Source organism: Sinocyclocheilus rhinocerous, unplaced genomic scaffold (genome assembly GCF_001515625.1).
Source record: "Sinocyclocheilus rhinocerous isolate Xijiao unplaced genomic scaffold, SAMN03320098_v1.1 scaffold157, whole genome shotgun sequence".
In the NCBI taxonomy this organism is placed as follows: Eukaryota; Metazoa; Chordata; class Actinopteri; order Cypriniformes; family Cyprinidae; genus Sinocyclocheilus; species Sinocyclocheilus rhinocerous.
The window spans coordinates 939,990-957,996 of NW_015665038.1; the positions used below are offsets into that span (position 1 = coordinate 939,990).

Sequence of the window (18,007 nt, forward strand, 5' to 3'; positions counted from 1 at the left end):
AGTCCAAACTGAAATCTGTTACAGTAGATGGTCATGAATTATAGCACTCATTATCCTATACGCCTCCTCACATTCAACTACTGTATTTGGTTGAATATGGGATGTGACTGAGTAAACATTTTAATGACCATTTAGCTCCCCTTAAAGCTTTAATTTATCAACACCAGCCACTGGAGTGAAGAATGCGAGTTGTTGTCAATGTTGCTCCAGTGCGTATTCCAGCCATGTGTTGTTGTATCCATAGTTACTGCTAGATTGCATCCTAATTTGCCACGCATTCTCATGAGACCACCCACTTCAAACACCCCGCCCCCACCCCACCCCATGTGATTCTCCAGAGTACTGACCCCTGTGCCCCACTCCATCATGTTGGCCCCTGTTCTTTCCACACCCCCGTAACCTTCCGCTCAGACGTAAGGCTTGACATGGGACGTCTCATTTTCAAATCAATGCTTTTTGGCCCTTCCCACCTTGAACGTTCAAAACAAACCCATCAAAACAGGGGGTCCCCTCTCCCACACCCTGACGCCACTGACCAAAACAAGCACTTCAAAGTACTGTAACGCTGACACAGACCAAATGCCAACAAATGACTGAGACTTTAGTAAACATTCAGCTCTTGGCTTCACACCAAAGCACTGCATGTTATGAGTGTAAATTGTAAAAATTGTCATTTGTAAAAACTATTAGTTTAAAAATAATTTTCACTCAGAAATTGCAAGTAAATTTCATAATTACAAAGAAATGGCGAGAAACACATTGAATCAAACATGGAATTTTGAAGTAGAAGGACTGAAAATATCTTTCCTTTAAAACACACTCCATTAATCTGTTTTATTTACAATTTCGAAAAATAATTTTTACAGTATGTGTTTGTTTATGAATTGTAAATTGTTTCCAATGTAATATCTGCAAATAGTTTGCTTTTCCAGTCTTCTTAGTTTTCTAATCCCATCAACATCCTTCCAGTTTTGACGTTGTTACCACACCTACTATGTTATTGGTTTCCTGCTCATCAAAGAGGAAAATAAATTTGACAGACGCTGAAATATGAAACTAAATAAACAACAAGACAGAGGGAAGACAGGTTTCTTAGAAGCTATATTTCCATGTCCCTGTTAGAACTTGAGATAATTACATGTAATGATTAATAGAAAGGACAAAGAACAGATATTAGACCTTAGGATAGAATAACAACTTATAAGACAGAACATAAAAAATATAAAATTACAAAACCAACACATCTGATAGGATGATTGACATCTATATTAATTAGAGTCCTAAAAGCTCTTAGCATACTAAACTTTCTGGCGAGCAGTCGGCTGGAAAATATGGCTCATCTTTCTGGAATGAGCACTACCTAACTTAGTTAAGCTCACCCATAAATGAAAATTCTGTCATCATTTACTCACAATCATGGCATTACAAACCCATAATACTTTCGTTCATCTTTGAAACACAAATGAAGATATTTTTAATAATACCTGAGAGTTTTCTTTTTCTGTGCCTCCACTGAAAGTCCACCAAAACTTTGATGCTTCAAAGAGTACAAAAAGAGATCATTAATGTAATCCATATGAATTGGGCAGTTTAGTCTGAAGACCCATTATCACTTTATATGATGAAATGGTTTAATTTAGTCTTTTATTCACATATAAGCATATATGCACATACATTGAGCACATCAAATAGTAAACGAAAGCTTAAAGGGGTCATATGATGCTGCTAAAAAGAACATTATTTTGTGTATTTGGTGTAATGAAATGTGTTTATGCGGTTTAAGGTTCAAAAACACATTATTTTCCACATACTGTACATTATTGTTTCTCCTCTATGCCCCGCCTTTCTGAAACGCGTCGATTTTTACAAAACTAATCGGTCTGAAAAGCGAGGTGTGCTCTGATTAACCAACTATCCAGTGCGTTGTGATTGGCCCGAGCCATTTTAGGTAGGCGTGGTTGACTCTTAACTTTTATAAAGAATATCTCTTTGGATTTGAGACTTTAATCTTTGCAACTTTACAGATCTTCTTTATGCACCAAGAGCTTGTAACACCACCGCATTATATGACCCCTTTAACATATTTGTGTGACAAGTGAGAACAAACCTCATTGGACCAGCATGAGGGAAAGTAGTAAATTATGACAGAATATCCTCTGATTTTTTTACCAACCACTCTCTCTCTACTGCTTTTACAACATCACAGTAAGTTGGCAATCTGGCGCTGCTTGTGTGGGATGTTATGTCATAGAGGATACAACACCTACTAAACTGGAAGTCCACATACGGTTTGGCTAAGGGGGTAAAATAAACACTGTGATCTGTTCTTGATCTCCTGTGAATATTGATTCACTAAACTATATCCAAACAACCATATTCAGCTTTTGCATTTGCAGTTGGTGGGATCCCTGATCTAATAAAAAGTGATGAATTACTCCACAAAAAAACAGTAAAATTCCTGAGTCTACATTGGAGGTGCTTAAAACTGCCATATAATTCATGCAAAAAAAAAAAAAAAAAGATTTAACAAACTTTATCATAAAGAAAAGCTTGTTTATACATCATTCCCTGTTCCCTCAAGTGCAGGAGCTCAAGGAAACAGCTGCACCATCATATCTGTTTAAGAACTGTCTTTGACCTCCACCCAAACCTGCTGAAATGGTACAGCAGGCTAAAGCAACCTGTTCCATCCTGGATGGTAACCTAACATATCGATTGTTCTAGGAGCAGAGTGCATTGGCGGTGAGCTGGTGGACCGTGTGTAGAGAAGCAGAAGCAGATCTCCCCACAGGAGGAACACTAGCCTCCGAATCTGACTTCACCCATCGCTCTGTGCTGTCTTCATACGCTTGATTCATTACGCTCAGTGTGGCTTTTATCAATTGGCTGGTCATAATTTTTTCAGGGTTTGAATATAGCTTCTCAATCATCAAACAATGAGGAATTAGCGAGTTCCATATATATGACAGCGGATATATGTAGGTCATGACCAGATTGGTCTGCAAGGAACCTGTAAATCTCGATGGAAAGGCAATGAAGACGTGGTAGTCCAGCCTGACTAAACATCTTGGTTCAATCATTTTAATTCTGGTGACAAGATGCCTGAACTAATGCAGAAAACATGTGAATATATGATTACCGAGACACATTACAGAATGGATATTGTCTGCATAATCCCAGATGTTATGTAGAGGCAGAGAAAGAAATATTTTGATATTCATGCCCCCTAGTGATGCTCTAACAAGTAATTGTCTGGTATTGACATTTTAAAATTTTTTTGAGGATCAACCTTAGTGCTGTACATTCCTAGCTACGAGTTTAGCCTGTTATCATACATTCTTTATTCTGCTGTATGTTGCTTTTATAAAAAATAGTATATATGCCATCACATCATTTAACACCAAATATATGCATTTTCAAAGTGGCGTTTGCTCTCGTTTGTATCATGATAGTAACTGTCGAATGTGGCTGCAAGTCAGTCCTCACGTGGTCATCAGAGAGAGACTTCGTCCTTCTTACAAGACTGCAAAATCTCTGCAAAACACAAGCACAGCACACAACTCCGGCCGATGATGTCATCTCTAACTGACCCATCCCCCATCAGAGGAAGATTCAGTGCAGATCTGAGGGCTTGTGCACTGAGATACCTCAATGGTACTGATTAAGGTATGCTGGGAACATCCTCTCCTCATTTTCTCAGTCAAAGGGACCCAAAAGGCATTTATTTTAAAGACACTAAGGAGGTATTTATGATGTTTATAAACATAGAGCTCTTATAAATGACTTTTGACATTATATTTTGATTATTTGTCAAATATGCAATATATCATAAATATGCCTGTCACATATACTGTATATAAATTTAAGATATAATGTCAAAAGACATTTATAAGAGCTACATATTCTAAGGAGACAAAGGAGGTTTTCATTTCTTCCAAGCTTCCTCTCTTATCCTATTTAACCAGCTTTGAGAGTTAAAACAGCTTTTGAACAATATGAATTGTATATATATTAATGTTCAAAAGTTTTATTAACGTTTATGTTATCTTATGCTCACCATGTCTGCATTTATTAATATAATAAATTATTTACATAATCAAATATATATTATTACAATTTAAAATGTAGGTAATTTCTGTGATGATGAAGCTTAATTTTCAGCAGCCGTTACGCCAGTTTTCAGTGTAACATTTCTGACAATCCTTCAGAAATCATTGTAATATGCTGATTTGGTGCTCAAGAAACATTTCTTAGTATTATCAATGTTGAAAACAGGCGTGCTGCTTAAAAGTTTTGTGGAAACTGTCCACAAAATCTTTATCATTAACTACTGAAACCATTAAAAAAAATTGCTACTTACAGTATTTGCCATTTCTCATTTTCATTTAGTTTAACTTGGAGTACTAAAATAACTAAATAAATTAAAACTAATAAATAAAAATTAATAAAAACTATATATATAAAAAAACTAATAAAAATACAACAAAATTACTTTCAAAATTACAAAAAAAAAACTTTCAAATTAAAGTGCATGCAGAAAACATAAAACTAAAATCCAATTTAAAATATTAACAAAACTGTAATAGTTGCCTATAAAGAGATAAAGAGAGAGAAAGAGACTCGTGCCTCATTCATATTAGCTACAGTGGGTACGGAAAGTATTCAGACCCCCTTAAATTTTTCACTCTTTGTTATATTGCAGCCATTTGCTAAAATGCAAATGGCTGCAATATAACAAAGAGTGAAAAATTTAAGGGGGTCTGAATACTTTCCGTACCCACTGTATATGATGAGCATTTAATGTATGAGTGAAATAAAATAAAGACTGACGACTAGGAAAGAAGACTCTTTTGAAATAACTTATACCTTATATCTTTTGATGTCCCTCTCCCACTGTAAGCTTCAGAGATCAGTCTTCCTTAGCACTCTTAGTTCTCTGACATTTAGGATGATATTTGCACTGCGCCGAATGTAAGCCTATCACCTCATGTCTCTCTTCGGGCCATCTGAGGAGAAAGTCTCGCCTTTGAGAGGTCTCTAAAGAATCCTTTTGTTATTTCTCAGTGAACCCATGCACTCCAGACTTAAAGAATAAAATATACATCTGGACATCAATGAATAACAAACTGTTGTTTGAGATAATAAAGATGCACAAGCTCAGTCTTTAAGGCCACGCTTCCTTGATCATGTGCCAAACGTTCTCTCGAGATCAGCTACCCCCAGAATCGACTACAGTTTCACGTCCATAGGTTTCTTGTGAACTTAAACTCTACTGCCATATGTACGTCCCAATGTGAACCTATATCCACATGCATGCACAAAAAGAGTCATTAGCTGGCCAGACGTTGTCTTTGGATCCAAACTAAACTAAAATTGTTATCTCTGTCAGTGGTCTTTATGTCCTGAAAGTACAACTATACACGTCTCTAAAATAAAACATACGTTTGTCTTTTAAGGATGAAAAGAGACAAAGCTTATTAAAGCTCAGTCCTGCCAAAGACAACAGCCTTTGTGTGTGACAGATTCACTTTTGGGCCTATAGTCAAACCTAGAGAGTCAAACTCTGATGTTCAAATCCAAGAGGCAAAGAAAATATGTTTCCTAATATGAATGATCAATATATTATGTGATGTAACAGTATATTAGAAAATATACAGAATAATATATTGTGAAACAAGATACAATTCTAATTTCAACATTATTTATTCTTCAGACATTGTTCTTTAAATACAATAAGTATCGGCTGTATACAAAGTGACCAACATTTGGTTTTCAACCACTGAAAATTAGTATTTTTCAACAATCTGAATATGTAGCCTCATTGAGATCCCCATATCTCTGGGACTGAATGATGTAGGGGCTTGAAAATGAAGATTCCAAAAGAAAAGTTTATTAAGAACTAGAATCTAAAATCAAATTGCAATATCTTTAATACTTCTTGAGTTATAGGCACGCAAACTTTGGAAAAATAATACTTATGGCACTCAATACTTATGGGTATGTTCAAAGCAGTTGTGTTGACAGAAGGAAACGAGATACATTTCTAGTTTCAACATTATTTGTTCTTCAGACATTCCTCTTTAAAAGAACCATATTGAAATTCCATTATCTCTGGAACTGAACTATATAGGGCCTTAAAAATGAAGATGTCAAAAGGGAAGTTTGTTAAGAACCAATATCTACCAAGGGCATTAAGATATGTATATTACTTTTTGAGTTACAGGCCTGCAAACTTTGGAGAAAAAAACTTGAAAAGTGCTCTTTCCCCATTTTTGAACGGTCACCATTGTCAAATAATGCAACAAAGATTGCTAAAGACAACAGATTTTACTAACAGACCTACCAATCTCTGTGTAAAAATAACATCATGATGCTGCCATCTTTCTGAAGTCATTTTAACCCCCTGTAATTTGGCTCTGAATCTCAGGTGAAAATTGCCATTTTGACCCCCCTCTAGGAAATAGTGGATTACTCAGTAAATATGCATCCATGACATTTAATATTTTGGCTTTCATCACTATACATATTTATCTTTCTTCAGAAAAAATATTAACAAAATCTTCAATTTGAGCGGGGACATCTGGTTGAGTTGACACAGAATGACCCAGCACTAGTTTCATATATATGGAAATGTATCATGTAACATGTCGCATTATATTTTGCAGTATATTCCCATATAATTTTGTTACGTAAGGTAAATGACATTTTCATCCAAACTATTCAACAAATAAGAATCAAACTCTGAGGTTTCGTCTCACACTTTGGAAAACTGGCCACCTATAAAGCGAAATACACTAAATGACTCACAGGATATTTAACATGAGAGATGTGGCATAGAAAATGGAAAAGGACACATGCATGATAGACAAAATGTGTGTGGTGACAGGAATGAGTATCTGATTGATTCGCTTTTTCTAGGTTTGTTTGGGATGTAACAGAGGGGGAAGTACAGATGTGGTGTCAACCGGGCTTGTCAGGGCATTACCTGTCACCATAAACAAACTCTCCTCTCATAAACAATGAAATAAAATCCTTCCTTGGACTTACCTGCGGTTCTGTTTTTGCTCTCCTGATTGAGCATAGATGGGGAAAATCCAGTGAGCTTCAAGCTGCCAAAGCTGCAAGCAAAAGAGGGTTGGTGAGCTGCCATCATAACTGCAAACAGATACAAATCGCACGAAAAGCGAATCTCATGGACTCACAAGCATTTAAATCTTGGCGAAACTTCTAAGCACCTAAATTACTCATTTACTGCAGTTATAGATCACAAAGAATGTTGTTATGCAGAGAACATCACAAAAATGTCAGATATGGGAAGACCAAGGAGGATTCCCGCCAAACATAATGTTATGATATGAACTACTTTTGTTTATTTTCACAGCATCGATATAATGAGGAAAAGGTGGATTTGCAAGAACAAGATGTGTGACAACCACAAGCAAAAGAGCTCGGTTCAAAGCTGCAAAATCTGCCTTCTTTATCGCTCGACTCTAATAAAGTTAGTAATACGACCCACCAGTGATTATGCACAGGAGAATAATCAATAGCAGAAATAGCCAATATTCTACCGATACTACCTATTCAAAGTTCACAAGTTTGATCGATTTTAACTTCAAAGAAACTGGTACACTCAAACTTTCGCCTTGCACAAATGGATATGTGTAGTGTAAAATTGTTTTGTCAATTAAAAGGTTCTTCACACTCTGTAATATCATAAAATTAAGTAATATCAGTTTTTAGCTTTCAGGCTATTTTTAACCAAACTTTGTACAAAGATGATTCTCAACTATGTTATGAAAGATATAACAGAATGATTTGATATACTATTTTACTTTATGCAGTATGTGAGCGTAAAATGTCCATAAGTTGGTATTCCCATTCTATACAATGTATATATTGGATCTAATTTGCATATTAATGTGTTCTTGGGGCAAACCATAATGAAAAAGAAGTGTTATAATGAGTAATAAATTGTCGACATTTTCATAAGAATATCTCATATTTCATAGGAATACTGATTTATAATTTCTTTTCCTATTGACTTGTTGTGTTTCCCCAAAATGCCTGATTAACATGATGTTTTTTTCCCCTGGTGTCCTCTACATGTATAAAAATGATGCCCTATTTCGTAACAAAAAGTCATATTCCGACATAACATTTTTCTAGGGAGAGGAGAGGGAGTGTTTATGATCAAAAATGTCTCTAAAAAGCCCTGAATGTGCTCTGTACAGGACATCCAGACTTAAAAATGTGACATGCAGGGACACAGAGAAATTCACTAAAATATAATGTCCTCAGAGGACCAAAGTCTATGCCTGGGTCCAGGAGGATAATATTTACCAACAGAATTAAAGCGATCTGTGATCTTGTTTTTAAACAACACTTAAAAAGATGATATTACCTCACTTGAACACACATTACCTTTGTCTGTTTTTGCTCCGCCAATGAAGACATTTCCAATTCCAAACAACCCACAGCTGAACCGTTGCGCAACTCCGAGAAACAAACAGCATCAACTTCACTGAATGAATCAGTGTTTTCGAACGAATCGGTTGAATGATTCAATGATTCATTCATAAAAGCAGTACCTTGTTGAATGAATCGACGTTTTTTTAAAGAAATTCAATGGCCTCTTTCATAAAAAAAAAATGTCTCCACTTAATGTTTTAATTATGTAACAGCACTGGGACTGTTCACTGTTTGTATCACTCCGCTTCTCTATTTTTATGCGCTATGGAGCCCTGCACATGACATGCGGATAAAAAAAGATATCGTTACTATGAATCGGGGAATTCGGATTAATTAATCGTGGGCCACAAATTAGAAAGTCGTGGGAACAAATTCTTAATTCGTGGCTATAATATCATGTTATGTGGGGGGTTCCTTAGTGCACAAAAACAGACAAGCACAGTGATACAAAGAGTGAAAAGTATGCTGTTGGACATGATGGCTGCATCCGAAATAGCATACTCTCTGAGGTACTTCTTTTGAATTAATATCTACTAAATGTACTGAAATGTACATTCTATATAGTATGCATGTGTGTAGTATGAATGTTACAGCACAGGTACATCAGCAGTATATATTTTAAAGAGTGCTTTGTCTGGAAAGCATGCTGTGTACAAACATCTGATAGGCCTAACGTCTTTAAAGTTTACATACATTATAAATCATTAACATCCTAAATACTTTGTTTAAAAGTCTATTTAACATCTGACAAACGCATTGCGGATAAGCAAAATCTCCATGAAATGCACACTTCAGGAACTAATTGTTGGATAGGTTGTTTATGGCACTAAAAAAAAATACTTAAAGGACATTACTGCCAAAACTCCTTTTTTTTTGTCTTTGCTGGCACCTTTATAAGAGTACATACTGTAGATCATATTTTACCTTTCTTTTTTTACACACATCTGAGTTTGACATCTCAACAACAAGATTAACAGGGCCAAAAAATTCAGAAGTTTTTATTTAATGCTTTCCAAGACATACAGACAAGACATATTTTCTTTCCAGTGTTTTGACAGTTGCCATTTAGAGTTCCAATTTCATTCGGCAATCTTTGCAGCTCCGGCTCACCCAGAGAGGATGTGCTTGATGAAGGACGTGTAGTTAATGCAGCCGTTGGCGTCTTCTTGTCCGGCCATCAGACGGTCCACCTCATCTTCTGTCATTTTCTCCCCAAGTGTTGCCAAGACATGACGGAGCTCAGCACCCATCACTGTTCCATTTCCTTCCTTGTCAAAGACTCTCAGACCCTCAACAAAGTCCTCAAATGTCCCCTGGTTCTTGGCTCTTGAGATATGCTGCAGCATGGGCAGGAACGTCTCAAAGTCCAGGTATTTGGTGTTCATATCTTCAGCTTTGGGCTTCCCCAGCACAGTCAGGACATCAGCATTGGTAGGGTTGTGACCCAGGGCCCTCAACACGTCTCCACACTGAGCGTACCTTATCTTCATCTCGCCCGTTGGTGTCTCGTCAAAGAGAGTGAAGGCATCCTTGAACTCTTCGATCTGGTCAGCTGTAAATTCCAGTAGGATACTTTTCAGGTCCAGCTCGGGCTCTTTTGGGGTCTCTGGAACTGGGGCAGGAGCTGGGGCTTCTTCTTTCTTCGGCTCAGGTTTTTTAGGCTCTGGTTTCTTGGGTTCAATTTTTTTCGGTGCCATAATGCCGATGCTGAGAGTGCAGATGGGAAAAGCTGGGAAATGTGTTGTAAGAGCCCCTGTTGGGCTTTTATATTAACTGTGATAAGCCTTATCAGAACTGGAATAGTGGCAGACTATATAAGGAAATGAACTGGAACAGACTTGAGTGCTGCTCATACCATGTTGAAATGCTTCTGTCCAGTGGATAAAACCAGACCCACAACCCTTTTACCTTGTTGAAATGAACAAATTCAATAAATGTTCTTCAATAGCCATAAGTCAGCTTTAAATGAAACCCTGTTACAAAATAGGTTATTCTTTGGCTTTTTATCAAAAGGAAAATTATGTTAGCATACAGACCTTAGAGTAATTGTTCACTTAAAATTGAAAATTTGTTTATTCACATATCACATATTTATGTGAGAAACAGACCAAGATGTAAGTCATTATTCACTGATAATGTTCATTTCCAGATGATTGATCGATTTGGGTGAATTGAACTTGAGAACCGAATCAGTTTGATTCATTAACAAATCATTCTGTTCAGTTTTGTTAACTAGATCAACCGAAAAGATCTAAAAAGAATGATTTGTTGATTTGTTGTCTCATAACCGTGCCAAGGTCAGCTACAGTATGTAAAGAGTTTGGGGGAATACCAATTTAAAAGCTATCAAACCTTTTTTGAATGACATGAAAGTGAGTAAATGATAACACAATTTTCATTGAACTATCCCTTTAAGACATACAGACTAGTTTATCCAAAACTGAAATTGTCATAATTTTCACACCCTCATGTCGTTCCAAAACCTGTATGACATTCTTTATTCCATGGAACACAAAAGAAGATATTTTGAAGAATGTTTGAAGAATTGACTTCCATTGTACGGACAAAAAACATTTCTCAAAATATCTTCTTTTATGTTCATCAGAAGAAAGAAAGTGTGAAAAAGAAAATAATAATTAAGAGTGGAAAAGCTCAAGAACGTACAGCAGATCAGAGTTAAGAAGAGTAAAAAAACACACCAAGGTGATATTATTCTTTTCGTGCTCTATGACCATCCAAAAGCAAACTGAATATGTTAGTCCAGAACACGAAAGAGAAGATTTTCTGAACAACATACAGATCACAGTGCATTTATGTCACATGTAGATGCAGTAATTCAATTTGTACTTTAAAAAACCTGAAGCTGTATTTTGTGCAAGCATAGAGGAGTCTCCTATCATGCCACTAAGAGCTGCTAGTAATTTGCCAGGCAGATGATAAGGGTGGATCTATTCTGAGAGGCAGCACATACCAGCACTCCGTCACAGTGATGCTGTTTATAACACAGTATTTAAACACACTTAGCACAAAACAAAGATACCACGGTCTTTTTAGGGTTAATGTTATCTAGTGTACACTGTAAAAAATGATTGTGATTTTAACAGTAAAAGACTGTAAAAATGCTACAGTAAAAACCTGTTAACTGGTTAACAGTAATTTACATACTATATTCGGTGAATAAATGTAATTACATTTAATGTAATTTTACAGTTTTTTACAGTGTAGTTAAAAGCATACTCGGAGCTCATGTTTTTCCAAGCAATTTTTTAAAAGATTTTTTTCCTTATTAATCAGTTTACATACTCAAAAGTTAAGAATTCATAATATTAATTTATTAAAAAGGCAGAACTGGGTATAATTGTGGACGTCTATGAGTTAACTTTCGAATCAGTGAGGGAATTGAACAAATTATTTTTAAGGAATAAAAGCCTGCCATCTAGTGGCCCAATTGTGAATTTTTGTTCAGAAAATGTACACGCAATGTGAGTAGAAATTACATGAAATAGATACTGATGTTTAATAAACTTTTACTACTTGTTTTTCCACTAATTTCTGTGTATCATCTTTCAACAAGTGTGTTTACATTTCAGTACTCCTCAGTATTTAAAGTAGCAGCATTTTGGCACTTGAGTGAACGGTCAAGGTCTGTCAGCAAGGGCAGAGAGAGTCTGTGCTCACTGATGTCTCACTGTGAAAAATTGGCACAGCTGGGATGAACATCTATTAATGAGAACACAGCCCGAGGACACGTTTGTAGCACCTCTCTCTCTCTCCCTTTTTTGTATTTATTTTTATTTTTTTGTCTCTCTCCAATGTGCTCATATTGTGGAGTAAGATAAAACCAGAAACGTGTTCATAAGTAAATGAGTTATTTATCAGTAATCATTTAATCCTTTTAATGTTTTTGCAGGAATAGGTGAGGCAATTTGTTTGAAAACATTTAATATTGTTATTGTGTTATTGCATTATAATTTGGTGCGTTTTTTTAACAACTCCCATTATTTCTGGCTTGAGCTCCAAATATACATTAATAATATCAAGTCAAAACAACATTAAAATTCAGAAACAAAAACAGAAAATGTTGGGAAAAAAGGTTCTGCTCTAAAAAGTAATTCTTATTAAATTACTGCAAAAGTTGTATAGAGAAGATTCACAGTGAAGTACAAATAGAGGCAACAACAAGTGTAAATTATACAGTATATTAAATTACTTCCTTGACCCTTTTCCCTGATCCTCGACTCTGACCCCCAAGTTTATTGATGAAAAATGATGGTCAAATAAAATGTTTGGCAGGCTGCTTTTGACATTTTGGATTTAATGGCAGCAGCTGTTTGGATGTTTAGACGTCCCTCTAAAGATCTTCAGTACTGCTCTGCAGGGAGAAAAATAATGTTTATGACGTATGCAGCAAAAAACAGATTTTAAAGAAATTTTCTTATTAAGAAATAAGAAATTGTGGCTTATAGTGTAACTTTTATTCAAAACCTACTGCATTTGTGTCGCTAGGGAACAATCTCTCCTTTACAATGGTACAAATGTCTGTGAAAATGTCGTCTTCTTCTCGATCAGCATCGACCTGACCAAGCACAGTGAGACAGAATTGTGTTTCACAGCATAAAACTAGACAATTTTTTAAACAAAGGCCGCGTCTGTAATCATCAACAGAATAGACCGTTCTGTTAAAACCAGCTGAATTCAACAATTAAGATAAAAATAAGCAAAGAACAGCTTACCCTTACAATAAGTCCTCTCTCCTGGTAGTACTTGGCTATGAGTGTGATATTGTGTTTGAAAGTATCTAGTCTCTTCTCAATAGCGTGAGTGTTGTCATCAGGACGGCCCTGCTGGGACGCTCTTTTCTCTAGACGCTGCCGGAGTTGCTGATTGGAGCAGGCAAGCAAAATCACCAAGTCTGGGGAGCCAATCTGAAGGAATATGAGGGTCATTCACATTGACAGACGCTGCCATAATGTACAAAAACATATTTTCCTGTAGATTATATACAGTACTGTATAGACCATCAGAATGCTGAATATCTGACCTGCTCCTCAAAGGTGAAAGCCTGTGAGATCTCTCTGGGGAATCCATCCACAATGAATCCTTTAGCATCCTGCTTTTTGATAAACTGATGTTTCAGCTCTTCAATAGTCGTCTCCTAAAGGATATCATGTCAGAACAAGACTAGGGTGACTAAAGTTACTAAGGAATACAGTACACTACTCAGATGTTTGGAGCATTTATTTGATATATATATATATATATATATTAATATTGTGAAATATTATTACAATTTCAAATAACTGTTTTCTATTATATTTTAAAATGTAACGTATTCCTGTGATGGCAAAGCTGGATTTTCAGCAGCCATTACTCCAGTCTCCAGCGATCTTTCAGAAATCCTTCTAATATGCTGATTTCATGCTCTAGAAACATTAATTATCATCAATGTTGAAAACAGTTATGCTACATAAAGAAATGGTTCGCAAGGAAATGAACATTTACTGAAAATGTACTTGCCTTCAGGCCATCCATAACATAGATGAGTTTGTTTCTTTATCAGAACAGATTTGGAGAAATTTAGCATTATGTTACTTGTTCATAAAAGGATCCTCTGCAGTGAATGGGTGCCATCAGAATGAGAGCCCAACATCACAATAATCCACAAGTAATCCACACAACTCCAGTTCAGCAATTAATGCCGTTTGAAATGAAAAGCAGCATGTTTGTAATAAACAAATTCATCATAAAATGTTTTAATGGGATAGTTCACCCAAAAATGAAAATTTGCCCATGATTTACCCCCCCTCAAGCCATCCTATATGACTTTTTTCTTTCAGACGAATCGTCTCCTAAAGGATATCATGTCAGAACAAGACTAGGGTGACTAAAGTTACTAAGGAATACAGTACACTACTCAGATGTTTGGAGCATTTATTTGATATATATATATATATATATATTAATATTGTGAAATATTATTACAATTTCAAATAACTGTTTTCTATTATATTTTAAAATGTAACGTATTCCTGTGATGGCAAAGCTGGATTTTCAGCAGCCATTACTCCAGTCTCCAGCGATCTTTCAGAAATCCTTCTAATATGCTGATTTCATGCTCTAGAAACATTAATTATCATCAATGTTGAAAACAGTTATGCTACATAAAGAAATGGTTCGCAAGGAAATGAACATTTACTGAAAATGTACTTGCCTTCAGGCCATCCATAACATAGATGAGTTTGTTTCTTTATCAGAACAGATTTGGAGAAATTTAGCATTATGTTACTTGTTCATAAAAGGATCCTCTGCAGTGAATGGGTGCCATCAGAATGAGAGCCCAACATCACAATAATCCACAAGTAATCCACACAACTCCAGTTCAGCAATTAATGCCGTTTGAAATGAAAAGCAGCATGTTTGTAATAAACAAATTCATCATAAAATGTTTTAATGGGATAGTTCACCCAAAAATGAAAATTTGCCCATGATTTACCCCCCCTCAAGCCATCCTATATGACTTTTTTCTTTCAGACGAATCCAATAAGAGTTATATTTAAAAATGTCCTGACTCTTCCAAGCATTATAATGACAGGGAATGGGTGATATTCAATAGTCCAATAAAAGTCCAGTAAACTGCGTCCAGCCATCATAAAAAAGTGTCCCACGTGGGTCCGGGGGGTTAATAAAGGCCTCCCGGAGAGAATCAATGAGATTTTATAAGAAAAAAAAAACATATTTAAAACTTTATAAACCATAATCTCTAGTTTCCGTTAACTGGTACACGTGTACACGAGAGAGTGGCGTTCCAGCGGATGATGTTGGACGTAGGTGTAGTGTAAGCTCCAGTGAGAATATGCTAGTCTCGCGAGAACCAAGGTTTGTTTACAGGAGCAAAGGAAGCAAAATTTCCTTTGTTTAGCAAAGGAAAACCAGTCTCCTCTTGGCTTGTATCAAAATCCTCCAACATTTTTCTTTACAAATCCTCGTTTTTTACTTCTAATTCGTGACTGGTGTTTTTTGCTCTCTCCACTGTGCTACCGCGTTCGGCACTTCTCACCAGAGCTTGGAAGTGCACTGGAACGCACTCTCTCATGTATGCGTGTACGACAGTGGAAGCTAGAGATTACGGTTTATAAAGGTTTAAATATGGATATTTTTCTTACACAAATGCTTCGATTCGCTGTGTGCGTGTGGGCCATTTTTATGATGGATGGATGCAGTTTATTGGACTTCTATTGAACTATTGAATAGTACCACCCATTCACTGTCATTATAAAGCTTGGAAGACCCAGGACACTTTTAAAGATAACTCCGATTGTATTCGTCTGAAAGAAGAAAGTCATATACACCTAGGATGGTCTGAGGGTGAGTAAATCATGGGGTAATTTTCCATTATTTATAATTCCAAAAATTATGGGTGAACTATCCCTTTAACTTCAAACCGTTGCTTCCGGCTAAAATACGAGTCTTCATTCCATAATATTGCTATATTCACTGCAGAGGATCCATTGGTCAGAAAGTGATGTAATGCTAAATTTCTCAAAATCTGCTACAATGAAGAAACAAACTCGATCTACATCTTGGATGGCCTATGGGTGAGTACATTTTTGGGTGAACTACTCCTTTTATATGTGTGTGTGTGTGTGTGTGTGTGTGTGTGTATTTGAAACCATGATAATTTTTTTTATATTTTATTTCTTTAAAAAAAATTAACTTTTGAATGGTAGTTTGTTAGTTTAGTAATTGAGCAGCTGTAAATACACCACATCTGCGAAATTCACACAATTGATGGTTAAATTGCCAAACCTGAGGTGCCAGTTCTCCATTGGCAATGATCTGAGCAATCAGCTCCCATTTCCTGTCACTGGGGGCATGGTGCAGCAACTGGTTCCTCAAAATTTCCCCCACAGACACATGCTCGTAATCATAGTGATGTGCAAGTTTAGCTGTCTGAGTGCCCTTCCCACTGCCCGGTCCACCTGGAAAATATTATAGCAAATGCCATTTTACATCACAGAAACAGCACAATGGAAATGCTAATTTCAAATTAATTAAGGTCAAGGTCTACTGAATTTCATTTCATCCAGCTCAAAGAGTTGGAATTTAGAACAAGATGAATTCAAAAAAAGATCAAATGATTGAATCAGACTGAAAATGACCAGCTGACAGTGATGACCACTCACCTATAATGAATATGATGTGTGGTCGTGGTTTTGATGGGTCAAAAACATCATATTCCTGTATGAGCCCCGAGGACTCCGTCATGTCTGAGTCACTTTCTATAGAGAACTGGGCCTGGATTGGTGGCAACCTGTCATATCGACGGTAAGGTCCGGGGCCTGGACCAGGACCACTGTCTGTGGAAGGAAACAGATTACATTCATTGCTTCTATATGACCTCAGACGCACTCTTAATTCACGCATTTGATGGAAACCCACACAAATCTATGTGGTTAGATGTTCATTATTGAGATATTCGGATCATTTTCAACACTTGAACCATGTTTAACCTTCCTAAGTTTATTTTCAATGTTTATTTTCAATTATTTAGTTTTCATTTTCACAGCTGCCCTTCAGATTCATATTTGGTTCCTTAGCTGCTGGCTTTTTATCTAGAAAATGACGTTTTAGTGATTTAAAGAGAGAGTCCAATATAAAAACACTCGAATATAATTCATTTTGAGTTTTAATGCTTTCATTAAGCATAACAATTAAAAGTATCACAAAAAATATTGTTTAAAGTATTATTTCAGTGTAGTGACGTATTTCCAGCTGAAACGGAATATTGAATATTACCGAGTTTGCAGGGGGCTTTCTTTCCCTGTGCCGGGGTGATTGGTGGTAGAGGTTTTCGATCAGGTGTAATGAAAGTGTCCCAGGCCACACATTCAGGACCCCCGAGGTCTCGTGTTTTCTGCAGGCAACTCTCCAAGAATGTCAAAGGGTCCTCGGGCCTGTGGTACATCAGCCCTGTTAACATGCTCTGTGAGGTACACACACTCTCACTTGTTGAGTTTTTCTTGTTTTTCTTGTTGTTAAATGTTTCTTTATTTTTTCACTCAAACTGTCCTTTTTTCCCTTTGTCATGTGAATTGTGTATATTGTTTTTTTTAAAATGTTTTCTGTGCTGTTTGACATTACGTCATTAAAATGATAAATAAAATTAAAATTAAATAAAAAGCCAATGCAACTAAAATGCAAAGTGTCTTTTTAATGTACATCCATCATGTCCAACTAGCTATGTTTTTTCCAGACATTTTATTGCTTGCTAAGATAATGTGCCTTCAAATTACCGAGTTTGCAGGGGGCTTTCTTTCCCTGTGCCGGGGTGATTGGTGGTAGAGGTTTTCGATCAGGTGTAATGAAAGTGTCCCAGGCCACACATTCAGGACCCCCGAGGTCTCGTGTTTTCTGCAGGCAACTCTCCAAGAATGTCAAAGGGTCCTCGGGCCTGTGGGACAATAGAAACCAACAAAGGGGCAATAATATGTAAGTGCTGTGACAAGTCTCAGTTAGCCTAACACAGGTAACACAGGAC

General features: G+C 36.4%; 1 protein-coding gene and 1 pseudogene across 1 annotated transcript in view; both read right to left on the reverse strand.

Annotated features, from left to right (window-relative positions):
- Nucleotides 1-9,575: 9,575 nt before the first annotated feature.
- On the reverse strand, nucleotides 9,576-10,356 carry LOC107731019 (myosin light chain 4 pseudogene; annotated as a pseudogene).
- A 1,872-nt stretch (nucleotides 10,357-12,228) lies between these two features.
- The window catches only part of LOC107731024 (adenylate kinase isoenzyme 5-like), a 10,332-nt gene continuing 4,553 nt past the window's right edge, over nucleotides 12,229-18,007 (reverse strand). Inside the window, exons 2-8 of the mRNA XM_016541993.1 lie at nucleotides 17,266-17,452; nucleotides 16,653-16,826; nucleotides 16,276-16,448; nucleotides 13,511-13,624; nucleotides 13,203-13,394; nucleotides 12,959-13,045; nucleotides 12,229-12,841 (exon numbers count right to left, since the gene is read on the reverse strand). Of these exons, the coding sequence (XP_016397479.1) occupies nucleotides 12,821-12,841; nucleotides 12,959-13,045; nucleotides 13,203-13,394; nucleotides 13,511-13,624; nucleotides 16,276-16,448; nucleotides 16,653-16,826; nucleotides 17,266-17,452 (948 nt within the window). The 3' untranslated portion in view covers nucleotides 12,229-12,820. The remainder of the gene's footprint in view (nucleotides 12,842-12,958; nucleotides 13,046-13,202; nucleotides 13,395-13,510; nucleotides 13,625-16,275; nucleotides 16,449-16,652; nucleotides 16,827-17,265; nucleotides 17,453-18,007) is intronic.